General features: G+C 44.2%; 1 protein-coding gene across 11 annotated transcripts in view; it reads left to right on the forward strand.

Annotated features, from left to right (window-relative positions):
- Nucleotides 1–5,543: 5,543 nt before the first annotated feature.
- Nucleotides 5,544–13,978, forward strand: part of Tmem260 (transmembrane protein 260) — a 73,585-nt gene continuing 65,150 nt past the window's right edge. For 8 of the 11 annotated variants that reach the window (XR_005493750.1, XM_039093467.2, XM_063274396.1 and 5 more), the window contains exons 1-3: nucleotides 5,700–5,941; nucleotides 10,230–10,261; nucleotides 10,951–11,102. Coding sequence is in view for 9 of the 11 variants with exons in the window: in XM_039093467.2 (XP_038949395.1) it covers nucleotides 5,794–5,941; nucleotides 10,230–10,261; nucleotides 10,951–11,102 (332 nt within the window). In the remaining 2 variants the exon portion in view is untranslated. Of the gene's footprint in view, nucleotides 5,676–5,695; nucleotides 5,942–10,229; nucleotides 10,262–10,950; nucleotides 11,103–13,978 lie in introns of those variants that run through there. The other 3 variants (XM_063274395.1, XM_039093470.2, NM_001170475.2) reach the window with 3 other exon arrangements.

Here is a 13,978-nt window from a genome sequence, read left to right on the forward strand (position 1 = left end):
TTTCAGAGACTATCTTTGTTATTTCTTGCTGTTTTCCTGCTTCTGTCTCCATCTCGATGTAGAAGTCCTGTGTTTACAGTTAACCTCTCTACACCACTGCACCCCATTTTTGCAGTGGGTTTGGGGTTTGAACTCACGCTTTCAGGCTTGTGTGACAAACATCTTTACCTGCTGAGCCATCTCTCTCAAGCCCCCGTAAAGCGATCCTCAATGCTTGGAGAGAATGAAACACAGGGTAAGTGGCTTCTTACAGAAAGGAGACATGCTCGCAGGTCTTGTGGGATACAAGGAAATGCCTGACGCCGTACACAAGATGGACGGAAAGCTACTTCTCCACACGTAGGAAATTTGCAGAGGGGATGGCTTTACTCTTGGAACGATGGCACAGTAGTGAGGTCCTAGGAAGGGGTTGTTATTGCTGCTGCTGCTGCTGCTGCTGCTGTTTCTGTTTGGCTCTGTGTTGGCCTTATTTTTCAGACTGATTGCTAGAGGGGCTGGCAACTCACAGGTGCCAATGGGCGTGGACAAAAGCAAGCAAGAAGTATGAATCGACAAAGGCCCCTCGTTTAACTCTGCTTAACAAATGGATCGAGAAATCGATGGAAAAAAGACACGTGGTTCTACTATGACCTAAATCATTGCACAAGCTGTGACAAGGGCTGAGTGGGGAGGAAGCTTAGACCTTTGCCATCTCCCGGGGCTCCAATATAACCTGCAAGATGGTACCAAAGAAGGCTGAGGAAGGTGCAAATTGTTCTCCTCAGGTAATAAGTGATGCTCTTGGTTTCAATGGCACCACTGGAGTCCACTTCCCAGACATCTGTCCGTACACAGCAGTAATAGAATGCCCTCCACCTCCCTGATGGATGGAATCAGAGGGGCCTAGAGGGTTAGGGGCTTTATTACCATCTCAGAAGAGCCCCCTGTTTGCCTCACCCACAATGTGGTGACAGTGGATGTCACAGGAAATCAGGAGAAGGCATTTCTACCTGTCCCAGTTAGACAGGGAGCACCAAAGGCCTCCTGGGAAGAAAGATGGTCAACAGGAATCAGCATCAGAAACTCCCTTGGGTTTTAACAGTTTATGCAAGTGCCAGGAGTGTGGGCATCCATGGAAGGCAGTGAGAAGGCTTCCTGGAGATGGACTTGCAGGCAGTCATGAGCTGCCTGACGTGGGCACTGGGGGATCCACTTCAGGTCCTCTACGGGGGTGGCGAGCGCTCATAACTGCCCAGGCACCTCTCTAGAATCCCTAGCTCTAAGCATTTTGCATAAAATATAGTTACTTTGAAGTGATTTTCCCATTAGTCTGATGGCTGTTTCTAACTCATGTTCTGATCGTCTCTGTGATGGCTATTGGATATGCAACATGGCTTTAGCAACATTCCCTAACATTTCAGTTGAACAGCAAGTTTGTACTCAAGCCCAAGTCCAGCCTGCATTTTCTGATGGCCTTTCCTGTGGGTTCCAAACCTGCTTGGCCAGTTCCCAGAATCTCACTGGATAATGATTTGCAAAAAATACCTCACAGTACATATGTCCTCTGATTTACACATTTCTCCATTTTGTGGTCTTTATTGTACTGGCCTCCAGCTTGACGTGTTTATAAAAAGATAAAGAGATAATGTTCTATGGAGGTATGGTGAGGTATGGGGGAAGGGGTTGTCTCTGCTGATCCATGCTGAGGTATCCCTTCTGGAGAGAAACCAGACACACGATGGTATAGTATAGAATGGAGTTTATTCAGGGCATGGGGAAAGGAGTTAAGAGGGTAGTAGGGGGAAGAGAGAGAGAGAGAGAGAGAGAGAGAGAGAGAGGGAGAGAGGGAGAGAGGGGTAGAGAAGTAGAGGTCAGCCATGAGCACTTGGGGAGAGAGGGATGAAGGGGGGTCAAGAGCAAGGGGGCAAGAGAGAGAGCAGGGGATGTGCAGCCCCTTTTATAGTGTCAGGCACACCTGGCTGTTGCCAGGTAACTGTGGGGCGGAGCTTAGACAATGCTAACACAACTACAGTGAGATGAAGTAGAGTCTGAACAATAATGTTCTGTCTGTATCTTTTGGTCTATGCCAGAATCAAGCCCATCTGTCATGTGTAAGTCAGGGTGTTCTCTTGTCCCTTCCTCTTCTCTTTCTAACTTCAACCTTCTTCTGTTTCCCTTGGCTCCATCCCTAAAGGCTCATCTTTTTTCCGGATACTCCTTTAAACTATGAGAGAAAACAGAATGAACCTTGCCTGGCACTTGAATGAATCTCCACACTTCTTTTTCCTTAAACTCCTTACAAATATATTCTATTTTCACTCATCTGTTTTTTTAATCCACTGGCACCTGGTTTCCATATCTACCACTCTACTGGAACTGAGCTTTTGATAATCCAAGTTTCAAAATTGCACAGGTCATCAAATCTAATTTTTTTTTTTTTTTGAGCTGGGGACCGAACCCAGGGCCTTGCGCTTGCTAGGCAAGCGCTCTACCACTGAGCCAAATCCCCAACCCCCAAATCTAATTATTAAGGGCATGCTGTAGTTAGTTCCCAGCACATATTCTCCACTTATTCATTGTAGGAGAACCTTGAGTGTGATGGTTTGAATAAGAATGGCCTCCATAGGCTCAAATATTTGCATACTTGGTCCCCAATTGGTGAATTGCTTGAAATATTAGGAGACATGTCCTTGTTGGAGGAGGTGTGTTCTTGCTGGAGGTGTGTCCTTAGTGGAGGAGGTGTGTCCTTGCTGGAGGAGGTGTGTCCTTAGTGGAGGAGGTGTGTCCTTAGTGGAGGAGGTGTGTCCTTGCTGGAGGAGGTGTGTCCTTAGTGGAGGAGGTGTGTCCTTAGTGGAGGAGGTGTGTCCTTGCTGGAGGAGGTGTGTCCTTAGTGGAGGAGGTGTGTCCTTAGTGGAGGAGGTGTGTCCTTGCTGGAGGAGGTGTGTCCTTAGTGGAGGAGGTGTGTCCTTAGTGGAGGAGGTGTGTCCTTGCTGGAGGAGGTGTGTCCTTAGTGGAGGAGGTGTGTCCTTAGTGGAGGAGGTGTGTCCTTGCTGGAGGAGGTGTGTCCTTAGTGGAGGAGGTGTGTCCTTAGTGGAGGAGGTGTGTCCTTGCTGGAGGAGGTGTGTCCTTAGTGGAGGAGGTGTGTCCTTAGTGGAGGAGGTGTGTCCTTGCTGGAGGAGGTGTGTCCTTAGTGGAGGAGGTGTGTCCTTAGTGGAGGAGGTGTGTCCTTGCTGGAGGAGGTGTGTCCTTAGTGGAGGAGGTGTGTCCTTAGTGGAGGAGGTGTGTCCTTGCTGGAGGAGGTGTGTCCTTAGTGGAGGAGGTGTGTCCTTAGTGGAGGAGGTGTGTCCTTAGTGGAGGAGGTGTGTCCTTAGTGGAGGAGGTGTGTCCTTAGTAGAGGAGGTGTGTCAGTGGAGGAGGTGTGTCCTTAGTGGAGGAGGTGTGTCCTTAGTGGAGGAGGTGTGTCCTTAGTAGAGGAGGTGTGTCAGTGGAGGAGGTGTGTCCTTAGTGGAGGAGGTGTGTCAGTGGAGGAGGTGTGTCCTTAGTGGAGGAGGTGTGTCCTTAGTAGAGGAGGTGTGTCAGTGGAGGAGGTGTGTCCTTAGTGGAGGAGGTGTGTCCTTAGTGGAGGAGGTGTGTCCTTAGTGGAGGAGGTGTGTCCTTGCTGGGGGAGGTGTGTCCTTGCTGGGGAAGGTGTGTCCTTGCTGGAGGAGGTGTTCCTCTGGGAATGGACGCTGAGGTTTCAAAAGCCCAGAGCAGGTCCAGTGTCCTACTCTCTGCCTGCTTGGGGATAAGAATGCAAAGCTCTCAGCCACTTCTCCAGTGCCTGCTTGCTTGCAACCATGCTCCCCACCACGATAATAAAGAACAAACCCTCTGAAACCGCTAGCAAGCTACTAATTAAAAGTCTTCTTTGGTAAGAGTTGCCTTGGTCACGGTGTGTCTTCCCGACATGAAACAGTGACTTAGACGCTGGGGCTGGGAAGGTGAATGAGTGGGTATGCTGCTTGCTGTGAAAAAGTAAGGTACTGTGTTTGGATCTCCGGTACCTATACAAGTCATGGTGTTGGCACCTGTAACTCTAGAACTGGTGGGGATTGGGACATAGTTGGATTCTGTGGGCTCAATGGAAGATCCAGCTAATCAGTTTATCAAAAAACGAAATAAAACCAAGTGAAAAACCAAAACCAAAACTAAAATCAAAAACAAAAACCCACCACCACCACCACCACCACCACCACCACCAACAAACCCAAGGTGGAAAGCCATAGTCTAAGACATCCAAAATTGACGTCTGGTATCTACACGCACAGACATAGACACACACCCCCCCACACACACACACTACACTCACACATACAAGAAAATCCTGGACAAGCTGTCTAGTTGAAAGGTATATTTCCCAGCCTCCTTTGCTACTAGGAAAGGCGTTAATGGAGATCACTGGTGAACTTGCTACTACGTCTCCTGTCCATGACAATCTCTTCTCCTTCTTGAATCATAACGCCAAATAAACTGTTTCTTCTATAAGTTTCTTTGGTCGTAGTGTTTTCTCACGCAATAAGGAAAGTATACTGCCCAACCCATGTCCCAGGAGCTCAGACGACTAAACATTTTATAAACACCAGGAAAAGACTAGGATGGGTTGGCACGGTTCCTGCCAATTAACTTCACAGTTGGGACACCGTGTTCCTGTCAGACTGCATATAGCACATTTGTGAATGCTGCTCATTTTCCGTGTATTCTGACATATAATCTATGGAGGTTGCCCTTCCTAGTCTAATAACGCAAATTGTAAGCTTGAAATGTTTACTAAGGGCGGGGAGGATAGCTCAGTAGCAGAGTGCCTGCCTAGCTGTGTAAGGCTCTAGATTCAACTCTCAGCAGTGTGTAGTGTAGCTGTCCAGTAGCTCCCATTTTTCTTTCTACATTTCATTTGCATTATTTATGTGATGTCTCCATTTCATTTCCCACTTTCAGAGCAAGTCTCCACCAAAACCATTCCTCTTCGCTTAAGTAGGAGACAGTTTTATCATGAAGTTAATTTTGTTAACTATTTCAACTCACCCGCTGAGTTCTCGTGTTAAAAAAAAATCGAGGGGCTGGGGATTTAGCTCAGTGGTAGAGCGCTTACCTAGGAAGCGCAAGGCCCTGGGTTCGGTCCCCAGCTCCGAAAAAAAGAACCACAAAAAAAAAAAAAAAAAAAATCGACTAGCACATTTTAATATCTTAAGATTAGTGAACTAATAATTAGCACGTGGATTTACATTAATTTCAATGAGGCAAATCGCTATACATACATAGCCGCGAACAATGTGTCCACTGAAAAACAGAATAGCAATTAGTGTATTTGTGGGTTACTCTGTGTGGTTGGGACCTTGTTGGGTGACTAGGGAGCTCTTTTGTGCAGTTCCACCCCAGGCCACAGGGGGCAGAGCAGCGCTTTCTGGCTCGTTGTTTTCGACGCCACTTCCGTCTCTGTCGGAACCGACCAAATCACTGCGGAAAGGGGGGGAGAGATACTGCATAGCGTGAGTAGGCCTGGCACATGGTTGATGTCGTCGGGAATTATGCTCCTTTGTGATTCGTTATTCAAAACACACTGAAGCAGACACACTACCGTGCACGGTGACCCCCAGAAGACTCCTAGGCCGTGCCGGGGCGCTCCTTTCATCTCCCTCTCCCCCACCCGACGGGCGAAGGTATGGTCCGCTCCGTCCCGCTAGACCGGAAGCCGCGCGGGCTGCGTGCGCCTTTCGGCCGGGGAAGGTCCGCGCCGCGGCGAGGGTCGCGGTCCGCGAGCTGCGCGCGTCCGGGCCCATGGGTCTCCATGGCGACGGCGGGGGCCCGGCAGCCGGAGCGGGGCCGTGGCGCTCCGGGGGCCTCTGCGGCAGCGTGGCCGTGTTCGCCGCCGTGGCTGCCGTGTTCACCCTCACGCTGCCCCGCTCGCTGCCGGGGGGAGACTCGGGTAAAGTACTCGCAGGCCGCCCTCCTCCCCGACCCCCCTGTCTCCGGGTGCCGCCTGGGTTTCCGGCCCCGCGTCCCATCGCTAGAGCTCCGTGCACGTTCTGAGTTCCAAAACTAGTTCTCTTTCCGGTTCTGCATCTCTGGCCCCTGTGTTCTCGAGCTGTCCAGCATTTGGGGGTTTCAGCTGCTGAAACTTAACCACTGTCCACTTTCCCTGGACCATTTTTACCTATATCACTGTCGAGCCTTTACAGTATCACAGAGGAAAAGATTGACAGTAGTTAACAAATAGCGTTCTACTCTTTAGAGCCGACACAACGGGTTATTAAATAAACTACATTCTAAGTGGTGGTGAGTTACGGAGGCACATGGTTGAGAGTGGTCATGAGGAGTAGGTCCTTCAGAAGGTCAGGAAAGACTTCCTTGGGGATGTATTAGTTAGAACCTGAATATTACGAAGGAAAGGGTCATGCAGAAAATGTAGAGGGGAACTCATAAAAGAGGATGCCAGGTGCAATTTAAGGCTCTTTCTGTGAAAACGAAAAGCATGTTTCACACAGATTAAGCCAGGGGATAATTGCCCCATATTTGAGATTGGAAACAAGTTCCTTTTTTCCCAACTTGTTTTTATGGCCAGATCAAGTGATCAATAATTCCTCATAATAATAAACAGTGTCTTGAGAATGGTGCTGTAATGGACCATAGTCAAACTATTTCCTGAAGAACATGTTTATAATTTCATTGCCTGACACGTTCACCCAGATTTGGTGGCTAAAGCGGGGAGCATTTATCATTTCCTAGTCTGTGGACTAGTCTGCTCTGGATGCAGTTTAGCTGAATTCACTAACACGGGTCAAGGTGGGAGGCAGGATTGCAACCTCTCAGGGCCCCGTTTAGGGAGCATCCACTTCCAAACTTAAGCCTAGCCCATTGCTGTGTGGCTCTCTCCATAAGATAGCTGATTCCTGTCAAAAGAGAGAGCGCATTCTGTCACCTCTGTCATTTTTGAAACCTAATCCTGGAAGTGATATGCCACTGTCCTGTTTTATTGGAGGAGTCAGTAAATCTAGACCAGTTCAAAGGGGAGAGGATTACACGGCAAGAAAGCCAGGAGATGGGGATTACCAGGTCTGTCTTCAAGATTGCCTGCCTCGGAAAGAATCCTTGATGCTCCATTTTCAGGTTATCTCCTCCTTCCGGTTCCACTGAGCACCTAATGGGGGTGGTGCTTCATTAGCATGCTGGAAACGGAGTTACCACTGTCCTAAAATTAATACTAAACAGTGAAGTAGTTTCAGGGTAGGAAGGGATTTGATGTTGGAGAGTTTAGAGGTCAGCTCTGTACCCATTACAAACGATCTACAACTTATTTGAGCCACAGATGCGGGCTAAGAAGAATACCATTGCCCTTGCTATATGTGCCACGTTCTAGCTGCCCTAGAAGGTAGGTGCTATAGGTGAGATCTCCGTAGATGAGAAAAGTAAGGCTAACCTCCATCCAAAGTCACAGTGAGTGAGGGTCTCCTGAAAAGAACCTAATCGGATTGATGCTGGAACATTCTTCTTAATCCTCACTCAAAAGAGTTTTGTGACATTGTTAAATTACCCATCACACATAGCGATAATAAGTTTGAAACTGTTGCGGTCTTAAATTCTGTATTTCATGTGTTACCAAAAGAATAAAGTTGTGTATTTATCTAATTACCAGCCTTCTTATGTGTTCTGATTTGTTTACTCGAATGCTAAATAGGGGTTGCTTCTGATATTTTATGGTCATTTTCAGGAATCATCAGTGAGCTATTTTTCAACTACGTACCAATGTGGAAATTCTGTTTATGCTTACTTTTGGTTATATTGTTTCTGTGTTGAATATTTATGAATATGTATTCTGTCAATAAACAGAACACATCTCAAAACCAAATAAAACATGTATTTTTTTTTTTCTGATTAGTGTTAAGTTTTACTCTAGAGAGATATCGCAGTGAGTGGCGTTGCCAAAGTTATTTTTGCATTACTAGACATTCATATTCACGGACAGTTCTCATATCCTTACAGGTGGATTTATGTATGTTGAGTATAGTTATTCTAATGGGTGATACATGGCCACATTAAACATATGTGCACTTGAAGCATCTAAAGACAGCTCTGGGCTTGCTTCTGAGTTGCACTTGGGACAACAAAGTTGTGTGTCTCAAACCTGAATATACTTCAGAATTGCCCAGAAGGTTCAAGTGGTAATGTTAGAAGACCTTCAGGAAGTTTGGTTCTGATACTTACAGCCCTTTGACTGGGGAAAGCCTACCGACAAGGGCTGGGAGAAAACAAGAGCTCAGGAGGCACTGAGTTTATGTCGTATTGACTTTGCCTTCTCTTTCACATTCACTTTAAGAACATTCCCTTTGCTCTTGATCAGGAAGACATTATAGATTTGTAACAGTGGCATATTTTTGTTTAGATTGAAATTGCCAAGAATTGATGGACTTTGCAAAAAAATACAGATGTGTGTGTGTGTGTGTGTGTGTGTGTGTGTGTGTGTGTGTGTGTGTGTGTGTGAAAGCAGAGGAAAGGGTGTCAATGTTAAAGTGTAGTTTAAATACATTCTTCTGAGTGGAAGAGGACGGAGATATGCTTGTCATGGAGTAAAACTGTAGGATCACTGTCTCAGTAGTTACACAGAGAACAGTTCAAACAGTTTAGACTAGCAACAATTTCTCTGAAAGAGGTTCAGGCACAAAAAGACCTTTCGCTTCTGAGGTGCCAACATCAGTAACTGGTTTACGTAGGCAACATGTATCTGATTGCCTTAGGAGGCTTCTGCGAGGCTGTCATTCACTTAAGAGGTTTGTGAGTGGTAAGGATGACAAGGTGCTAGGCCGTAACCACCCTCCAATCACAGAGGATTTGTGTTTGATCCTTTGTGGGTGCTCAGAGAAGGGACTGGTGGTGGTTTCTTGGCGGGATCCTGAAACCGGATATGATGATGTTTTTAAACTTGGAAATGAAAGCAACCAGCTGGAATATAATCCCATATAGGAAAGTGCTAAATTGTCAGACGGGTTCTGTGGAGGAGAAGGAATTACAGCGCAAAGAGGATGCTGGGGCTGGAGCTGTGTAAGGAGAGGTGTTATTCAAGTGACAGGTTTGGGCGGGGGAAAGGTTGAGAAATAGTTCAGGATGAGAAGATGAGAGATGGTGATGTGTGTGTGGATAAAGGACTACCCTAGTGGAATATGTCATTCAGGGAGCATAGGTTGTGTGGAAACAAGGCTGCCAAAGGGACCTTGAAGCCATTGGGCCTGACCTAAGAAGCCCTTATTCTTGCTAAGATACCTGAACTTCATTAGTAACAGCAGCCATTGAAAGTATAGACTGGGGCCAGAATCCAGCTTCTTGGTTTTTTTACACATGGGAGGAAGGGTGCTGTAGTCAAGAGTAGTTTAGGAACGGAAGATACATTAAAGTAGAAAAACCCAAGCCAGGCAAGGTGGTGGTCTAATGTAACTAGGACAGTAGAAATTAAAGGCTCAGTATTGATATCTGTCAGGAAATAGAAATTGGACACAGGGGCTTTTCCTATTAAGCAGTAGTGTCCACAACTCACGATTATGCACTAATGTCTTACTGGGTTGCTGTGTAGAGGTGGGAGTCAAAAGTAGCGTTCAAGTTACTGCCAGTAGCAGACACTGCATTGTCTACTGTGCTGTGAGTGCTGTGAGCTTAGCACCAGTCACACTGAGGAGCCCCATGCAAAGGGTGCAATGACTTACTGGTTTAAAGCAAAGTAGTCTGGGATTGCTTACCAAAATGATTGATTAAAGATACCTAACTTCAGTAAGCAGTTATCCAAGGGCCTCCGTGGGGTAACAGGACCCATCTGATAGTGTCCAATCCTCAAGCCTCTGCACATTTTTTTATGTTAGACAGCTGCATCTTTTTTGTTCTTGTAGGAGGGGCAGTCTCACCAGGTCTCAGTCATGCTCTGTAAGTGCGTTTGTATATGTGCAACTGAGTACAACTTTCAGGAAGGAAGATGATTTCTTTTAAATGAGAATTCACCTGTATTTCTACTGACCAGTTATTTAAGAAGTTATGGAAGTTATGGAAGAGAGTTAATAAGACCTATGGGGGAAGTCCTGTTAGACCGTTTCATGCTGTTAAATCTCTCCAGATTTACAGTTTTATCCAGTCAAATTAATGCAAAACCCCAATGCAAGCATCCGGATTTTGAAAACTTTGGAGGAGTGTCATCCTGTAATAGTAATTATTGGTTTTCCATTATTTTTTCACAGGGGAACTGATCACAGCCGCACATGAGCTTGGAGTAAGTATTAGTTTTATTGTTTAATCAATGCTCTCATTAACAGTTTTAGGAATTAAGAAAGTTTAATTAAGCATGGAATAAAGTAGATTAATTTATTTTCAAGCCTAGTTTTTAGTAACTTATAAGTACAGTACGTGACAATTTACTTTAAGTTTTAAATCCAATTAGCTGAAATTATAAGGCAAAGCCTTTACTATATATACAGTAGCTGGCTTATTATCACCCCAAATTTTGTATAAGCCGTGGAGAATAAATCGGGTTAACAATTTTAATAAGTTTATTATTTAATAAACTTTATTATAGTGTGTGATCCCTTTAGTCAAGACCTTATGACTGTCAGCGTGGTGGTAATCCGGTAGCAGTGTGGTCTTTCAACTCTAACCAAGATGAGATTTCAGGACCTGCCTGCTCAGTAACCTTTTAAATGACCCGAATATGTCCTGTGAGCCAGGAGCACAGACTGCGTAAGGACACAGTGGAATCTGTCATCCTTTGTTTAGTTAGGCGAGGTAGCATAGGATAGACGAGCCAGGTCCATTAAAGAAAATAACCATATTGACAGAGACTATTACAGTAGGGAGCCTCCGTTGAGACATTCCGTCATTGCTTGCCCGAGAAAGCCAGAGTTAAAGCCAGAGTGACACATCTTTTTAGATGAAAACAGCTAACTGTTGCTTATTTTTCCGTAGGTCGCCCATCCCCCCGGCTATCCGCTCTTCACACTGGTGGCTAACCTGGCAATCACCCTCTTTCCTTTTGGCTCCGTCGCCTACCGCGTCAATCTCCTCTGTGGCTTATTCGGGGCGGTAGCGGCTTCGCTCCTCTTCTTCACCGTTTTCAGGTAAAGTGGTTGATTAGTTAACTTTGAGGAATTAGAGTTGCGGGTTCCTCATGGCCAGCTTCAGGCAGTAGTAAAATCCTTGGTTGCATAGGTGGCTTCCCTCAGTCACGTGATTTCACTTCCTTACCCCTCAGATGTACAGGCTTGGCTCCGCTTTGTACAGTGGGGCGAGCATGTCACCTGTCCCTTCATTGTCACACTTCTCCGGTTAGGCAGAACTAACGAGGTTTGTCACTTTGCACAGATGAGGGTGGGCTGACTGAACTCAGCAGCACCAAGTTTGTCTTAGACGTGGTCAGTTCACCTAATTACCCTCCGTGCTACTGACGGACGGGCAGCTGCCCCTCATGCCCGATACCCAATTATATTATAAATATGAACATAACTGCATGCTTTGGAAATGAGGCTGTTAACCAAGATAATCACATTTGGGGTATGGTTTTAGTGATGTTTCACGTTGTCCACTGTGGTCCTTGGAGAGGGAGACAGTATGGATCCTGCTGACTTCTTTGATGGGGCCATTCATAGTTGGAAGCTACTATGCTTGTAACAGATTGGTTACTGATCTGGAATCTTGGTGAACTCATCTGCCTTCGATGTTTCTGTCTCCATTCTTAACTTAATCTAAACTCGTTTCCTAAGAGGATGACTCAAAAAATACAAATTGTATGTTGTAGAAAATGGAGGGGGAAATACTGCTTCCAAAAGCTTTTGTAAGCTTCCTTAAATATAATAATAATAATAATAATAATAATAATAATAATAACAATAACAATAACAATAACAATAACAATAACAGTAACAATAATAAATTATGTAGTATAGTTTGAGTAGATTCCATTTTTGCTGATAATTTTGGCAGTTAGGATTTTTAATTAACAATCACAGTGTTGCCCTTTAAATTCGTTCTAAATTTCTTTTGAATTATTTATAGAAGTGGTAAAGCTAACATAATAATAATTCTAAAATTTACTTTTAAACCTATTTGTAGAAAGGGTTCAGAAGGGGTTGGGGATTTAGCTCAGTGGTAGAGCACTTACCTAGCAAGCGCAAGGCCCTGGGTTCGGTCCCCAGCTCCGAAAAAAAGAAAAAAGAAAAAAGAAAAAAAAAAAAAAAGAAAGGGTTCAGAATCAACCATTACAGTTTTGATTATTCATGTAATTCATATCACTTGACCTGTCTCCATTTAATCTTATATTTTCACTGATAGTCCTTAGGAAGTGTGTGAAATAAGGGCTTTGCTGGCTTGTTTAGTGCTATGAATATTTTTTTCAAAAAGGGGGGATAATTTTGATTAAAACTATTTCTTCTGAATATTCTATGACTAAGTACTTCCCAGTGTTTTCATTGAGAGAAAAATTGATATTTTTTCTTTTAAATATTTGTGTTGAAATTTGAAATTCAACCTGTTCAATATTGAATACACGAGTTACTAATTTTTACAAGAAACTTTTAAGACAGACACTTCAGTACTATGAATTTGTGTGTGCACATGTACGTATGTATGCATGCTCTGAGGCAAGTAAGGCAGTTGGTGCTCTAAAACTTTTCATATTTTCTCACATATTACTGATACCATTCCACAGGATGCCATTACTCTAAAAAAAAGATAAAGAATATAAAAACCTCTTACTCCAAATAGCTTTGGACAATAATTTCCCTTTAGTTTCCCAGTTTAAAAATAGCTTTTCTCACTTACTGTGCTTGAGTATCTGAGGTGAAGATGAGCATATTACCATGTGACTCTGATTTTAATACACAGCATTGTTGGTGAACAGTTACACTTGCTGACGTTTCAGTTCAGAATTCTAATGCCACCAAACTGGCCCTCTAAGTAGTGTCACAGATATAGTACTTCAGAAAAGTTGTTTCTCCCTGAAAAGGAGTGTAACAACATCACTGCTTACATACACTTTACGATGGAAAATACTTCATTATTTTGAACACAGATAACTGACAAGGTACACGTCCTTTGGGAACAACCCAGTTCAAGTGGCAAATCTGTTTTGTCAAACAATAGACACCCTTCAGAAAGGAGAAGCCATCTCTATGGTAATAGGACCAACAGTAGCCTATTGATTGAGTGGAAGAAGACATTATACAGTGTCAGCTGGCTTGTTACAATTTCATTTGTTGTATGACCTGAACTTAACCTCTGGAACCTTTCTTCTGTGAACATAAACCCAGCAGCAGGAGAGGTTTTGTGCAACCATCACACCAGGCTTTCCACCAGTCCTGACGTACAGTAAATATATTCCTTTACAGGCTCCTTCCTTCCTTAACATCCGTTTAGGAGGCATTTCACTACTTATTCACTTACAGACAGAATTGTCTTTCTATTTTGTTGTTGAATATTGAAGGGTTTTGACCCAGGAAGCAGTTTGCTTCTTTTTTTCCCCCCAACACTTAGAGAATTTCTGTACATGTGGGTTCGTGCTGACTGGTGTGCAGTAAATTAATTCTTTTAATAGGTTTAGGGTTTTTTTTCTTTTCTTCAGGTAATTGTTCACATAGCATTCACTATATTTAGCTCTTGGGGTGGACATAAAGACCTTCTGTACCTTTTAAACAAAGAATGTGTTTCAAAAGGAAATTTCTGTTTAAATGTGTTGATGTAAAAAGCTCCATTTTTTCGGTAAACATGGCTTATATTGAAAGAACAATTTATTCCTTGTTTCCAGTTACTATGTAATCTTTGCTTTTCTCGCATCCGTCTCTTGCTTTTGAAAAGCCCTAAGATATCATTAACACTTCACTTTTTGTCAGTCTTCCTAATGGCTGCAGAGCCTCGTTTGTATTGATCTGCTCTAACGTCGAAGCACATGGGTAAAAGCACACTGAAAGCAGTGTGTGCTGTCATCACAGTTGGCGAAGTA

The sequence above is a fragment of the Rattus norvegicus genome, chromosome 15 (assembly GCF_036323735.1).
Source record: "Rattus norvegicus strain BN/NHsdMcwi chromosome 15, GRCr8, whole genome shotgun sequence".
NCBI classification, from domain to species: Eukaryota; Metazoa; Chordata; class Mammalia; order Rodentia; family Muridae; genus Rattus; species Rattus norvegicus.